This window comes from Centruroides sculpturatus, unplaced genomic scaffold, assembly GCF_000671375.1.
Source record: "Centruroides sculpturatus isolate CEXI.00-Female unplaced genomic scaffold, Cexi_2.0 scaffold4053, whole genome shotgun sequence".
In the NCBI taxonomy this organism is placed as follows: domain Eukaryota; kingdom Metazoa; phylum Arthropoda; class Arachnida; order Scorpiones; family Buthidae; genus Centruroides; species Centruroides sculpturatus.
In genome coordinates, this window is record NW_019388147.1 from 2,449 (window position 1) to 7,761 (window position 5,313).

The window sequence follows — 5,313 nt, forward strand, 5'->3', positions numbered from 1 at the left end:
CAGTTGGTTGAAACATGTGTTGAGAGTTTGAGAGGAATAAATTAAATGTTGAGAATGACATGAGATTGGCGTTAAGAAAAGCTCACCCGCGAATTTTGAAACTGGTTAATAACATGCAATTTCAACCATCGCATTAAATTACTAAACAATTTAAAATAAAATTATAGTAAAAAAACTAATTTCGTTGTTTTTTTAATTACCTTATTAAAAATGTCTTTTTCAATTGTATCGGGGTCGCGGGACACTTGGCTTTTATAAAAAGGGGTTGCCACCCGAAAAAGGTTGGGAACCGTTGGTTTATATAAAGTTGATTTATCCAATGGTCACTAACATTATTTTAATAAACAGTCAAAGATCTGTAATAAAGGATTTCTTTAGTTTTTTATTACTGATATAAAAGAAGAGTAGAAGACCTGAAATGCACTTTTTTTGCATAATAAAGTTTGCATAGTGAATTACCAGTGTGTTTCTTGCATGATTTAGTTTTCTTTGGCAAAATTTATGCTTATCACTAAAGGATGTTTTTCTATTAGATGATCCATAATTTCCAATTATTATTTATAGTAATTTTTTCAAAGTAACAATTTTTCATTTCTGATATTATTCTAAATAATTCTTTCAATGTAGTAAAGAAAGGTTATTTTTCAATGTAACAAAGATTTAAGAAGTATTTAGTATCATACTGTCCAGTGCTTTTGACACCTTTTGTCAGTCTTTTTATCTGTTAGTTAATTAATGACTAATGCATAATAAGTCTTAAAAGCAATTGTCACTGTAGAAATATTAAAGAAACAGTAAATGGCTACTAGGTATTCTGTGATAAATTTTTATTCTAAGTTACAATTCATTGTATTTTGTTCCAAAGCAGAAAAGATTATTGTTTAACAAAGAATATGATGTGTAATATAAACATGTTCAATTCTAGTAGTAAATTCTATTGTCTCTTTAGCTCTTGACTAGAGTCCTAAAATAAATCCAGGATTCTACAGATAAGAAAACAATTAATTTTTGTGAAATTTAAATAAAAATAGAAAAATGTAGGTAGTTTAGAAATATGTGGAGACAGTCTATTAGTTATTGAGATTAAACTGGAAATAAGTGGGTTTCAGATAAGCCCAAATACAAACAAAGTTTAATATATAGATTTTAATTCTTTTGATTTTCTGTTTTGCAGTAACTAAAAAAAAAGCCATACAAGCATATACAGCAAGTCCTTACTAAATGTTAGTCTTAAATAAAGTCTTACTAAACTATTATAATAATGTTGTTGAGGAAAGATAAAAGTACATTTGTATTCAATTACAATAATAGTTGTTAAATTTTCTTTGTAAACAGTTAAATTTATTTTATGAGATTTTACTATAAGCTATTGGTTTAGTTACATATTTTTGCTTAATGTTGCAATTTCTAAGAACTCATTGACACTATTAAGTGTTAACTTGTGACATTTTATTAGTAATTACTGTGATACCCCGAACTTACGCGATAGGTGGGACCGAGCGATAACCGCATAAGTCAAATTCACATAAGTCGGGTATAATTTTGCAATTTGTGTAAAATCCAAGTCGGATGTATGTAAGCTAATAAATGTTCTCGTTAATCTTATCTCGTCTTTTGATTTGTTCACGGTTAAAAGAAATCATCACATAAAGTCTCTCGAGTCTCCGTAGATATCACAAACACAGAAATAAATAACACAAAATAAATTGTAGCTATGTGTCGATTCCGCGTGATAGGTCCAAACATGTAAGCCGAACAATAGTGTGAGGGGAGTGAGTAATCGAGAGTTGCGTGGCGCTCAAACAAAAGAGGAATTGACGAGATTTGAAAATCGTGTAACTCCGGGTTCGCGTAAGTCGAGGTATTACTGTATATGTTATTTTACCTTTCCTGTAAATATTAGAGACATTTTTTTCAAAACATACAGTAACCTATGCATATTGTTAGATGATATATAAAATTTTCATACAAATACAGTATTTAAAATAAGGTATCGATTAATCATTTAAACTAGCTTAGACTGATGTATCAGTTAGTACAAAACAGATAAATAATAATTTAATTATGTCAACTATTGCTTTTGCTAGTAAAACAATTTGTATTTTTATATACATGTTCTTGATATGTATTGAAAAATGATATCAATATTTTAAATGTATTAGGTAAACTTTAATAAATTTATTGTTTAAGGAATGTTTTGTTTTTCAGTTTACATAGGCATTGTGTTGCTGCATCTGTAATAAATATTGATAAGCCATTTAGAAAGGTATAATTTTATTTATGAAAATACATTGCATTAATAAATGTTTGTTGTCATACTGACAAATTTTTATTTTATTTACTTTAGGAATTATCATATAAGGACAAGTCCAATCAGTTAAATAACAGAGTAGTAAGTATAATTAAAGATAATATGAAAGATGTAGAAAAATCTTTTACAGATAGATTTGATTTATAAAAATGCTTTTAAATTTAAATTGTTTGTTAAATTTTTGCAGCAAAATATGACATTAAATTTAAACTCAGAAAACAAAAGGCACAATGAACTTGAACATAAAGACTCTGAAACTTACATGCAAACAAAAGGACCTTTACATAAAGCAAGGAAACATTTGAAAACATTTATTGGAAGAAACAAGAAACCAGCTTCTCTTGATGAAAGTGAAGATTCTGGACCAGAAGACTTAAATTTATATGATGATGGTTGGTCGAATTTCTTGTGTAATGAATATATTGATAAAATTTGCTTGAATATTAATTTTAAAAAACTTTCAGGAAATACTGAAAATCTAACAAATGTTTCAACATTACCATCAAAAAAACAGTTACATCGTACTGATAACAGATTTAGGCATCGTATGAAAACTGTTACTTCCTTCCACAAAGGTGAAATTTGCACAGGATGTGAAAAAAGTATGACTTTACTTTTTTCTCATGGTTATAAATGTACAAGTAAGTATGCAAAATTACTAATATTTCAGTATTAAATTGTTTTATTTAATTTTTCACTATTAAATTTTCATATTCAGGATGTAAGCATTTATTTCATTCAAAATGTATTTCACAATCAAGTCGTGTTTCTTGTGACAATGTTAATCGAGTAAGACGCACACCTAGCAAATTAAACAAAAATAATAAAACGGAACAGTTGCCAATAACTTCTTGGAATGTAACTCGCACATCAGAATTTCGTGATCCAAGGGATATTATTGTTACAGATGTATCAGAATTGCAAAATATGGATGATTTCATCTTTAAAAAGGTTTAGTTATTTATTTTCTATTTATTATTTTTATACAGTAATAATGATAATGCAATAATAGTGTATATAAGATGATGGAAATTAATGTAAAATACTGATTTAATAAAAATAAACAAACTGAAATATGACTTGTAAATACTTGTTACAGATTTGAGGCATATAGTGTAATACAATCAATATCGTTTATTAGATACTATAATTAGTACATTCCCGGTACAGCCTAGCATTGCCGGGTATGGTGTAATACAGGCGACCCCCCCCTTATAACACTGTTGATTTTTCTGTTTTATATGAATTCCATGTTGTACGAGTCACTTAGATTTTACAAATACGTGTGCCGGGTTGTGAACGGCTCACATATATTTAAAATCTAAGTGACTCGTACAACATGGAATTTATATAAAACGGGAAAATCAACAGTTTTATAGGGGGGTCGACTGTACTATACTTGAACTAAATTTTGAGATTCATAACAAATTCAAGCTCAAACATATTAATATAAAATTTCATAGATAATAATTTGTTAAAATAACATAAATCTGTAAATTTTTTTTTCTAGTTGTGTCAAATGAGTGGAAATAATGAACAGAAAGATTGTCTAGTTGATGTTGTTTTTAAAAGATCTTTAAGAGAATTTAAGTTCAATCTTATAAGTACATATTCTGTAGCTGCAGCACAAGTAAGAAGTTTATTGATCATAAAATTTATATTCTTGTGTATATTTATAATAATTAAATGATTGATTAATTTTTCTTTGACACATCAAGGATGGCCGTTTATGTATTTGCTATAAAGATCTAATAGATAATTTTGAGCAAGTTATGCAAAGTGTTTGTCATCAAGAAAACACTAGTCAAACATTCCCTGTAATTATGGGTGTAAATGCATTCCGTGGCTTTCTAGATGAATTTAGAAATTTATATAGGAATGAAGAAAAAATTAAATCTAAAGTAAATATTATGTTATATATTATCCATGTAAATACTTTTTATCAAAACTAAACTATATTATTTCATTTAAAGGGGAAGAAAAGAAAACGAAAGAAAATGGAATTATCAGTGAGTATAAGTATATTTCTTCAAATAATTGTAATTTGGTAGTATAGTACTTACTTGATATTGAAAAATTAAATTAGTAAATGTGATTCTAATTTTATATGTACTTACATACAATAAAACTTTCCTAACTCGATACTCTGAGGGGTAGGAAAAAACTTTGAGTAACAGACGCTTCAAGTTGGAGAACAATAGAATAAAAAATGATGATTTTAAATAGATTTGTATTTTTACCTCTTGCATTATATAAAGAATCTTTGATAGTGGTTGTTTTTGTCTTAAACAGCCTGTGTAACACCTTTCAACAAAATGTTCAATGTAACTAATGGAATTAAACAGTCTTGCTCTTGTTAAGCAAGAGGAGGTCGTCTTGCTTTTTTTGAACTGGAACATTGTCTGAAAATTGGTGTTGGATACTAGATACAACTGTCTAAAAATTTCAAGGAAATTCAATAATTAGGATCAGTTTGAATAGAATGAGTATTAAAATTCAAGTCAGGGAAGTTGAACGTAACATAAATCAGAGTCAGAACCATGAAAAACATTGACTTGGAGAAAATTCAAGTTAAGAAATTCAAGTTAAGAAATTCAAGTTGGAGAAGTTAAATCCCTATGCTATTCCATTGACCTACTAAACCTACTAAAGTACAGTAATACCTCACTTAATGTGGGGGATAAGTTCCTAGATGACAAAGTTCTAAACAAAACAGTGTCATTTTAATATAGAGTAAATAGGGAAAGGGGAACGTAGAACCAAAAATAAACAAATTTTACTTCAATTTTAAGTTATATTATTAAGAAAATTAATATAATAATATGTTAAATAACACACAAACATGTGTTAAAAATTTTAATATCTATCTTTAGGAATATATGGGTCATAAATTCATGGCTGTTGTTATAAACATTCCTACTGCTTGCGAAATATGTTCTTCTTTTATGTGGTTAATGGAGAAGGGATTAGTCTGTCAAGGTAAATAATAATAATAATTACAT

The 5,313-nt window shown here is 27.7% G+C and overlaps 1 protein-coding gene across 1 annotated transcript; it reads left to right on the plus strand.

Annotated features, from left to right (window-relative positions):
• Positions 1-2,130: 2,130 nt before the first annotated feature.
• LOC111616807 (unconventional myosin-IXb-like) lies at positions 2,131-5,290 on the plus strand (the record flags this gene model as incomplete). Its single annotated transcript, XM_023358169.1, has 9 exons — positions 2,131-2,266; positions 2,348-2,392; positions 2,499-2,703; positions 2,776-2,952; positions 3,030-3,262; positions 3,822-3,941; positions 4,030-4,212; positions 4,285-4,320; positions 5,185-5,290. Coding segments are annotated over exons 3-9 (1,054 nt in total), but the record flags the coding sequence as incomplete, so codon positions are not given.
• Positions 5,291-5,313: the final 23 nt, after the last annotated feature.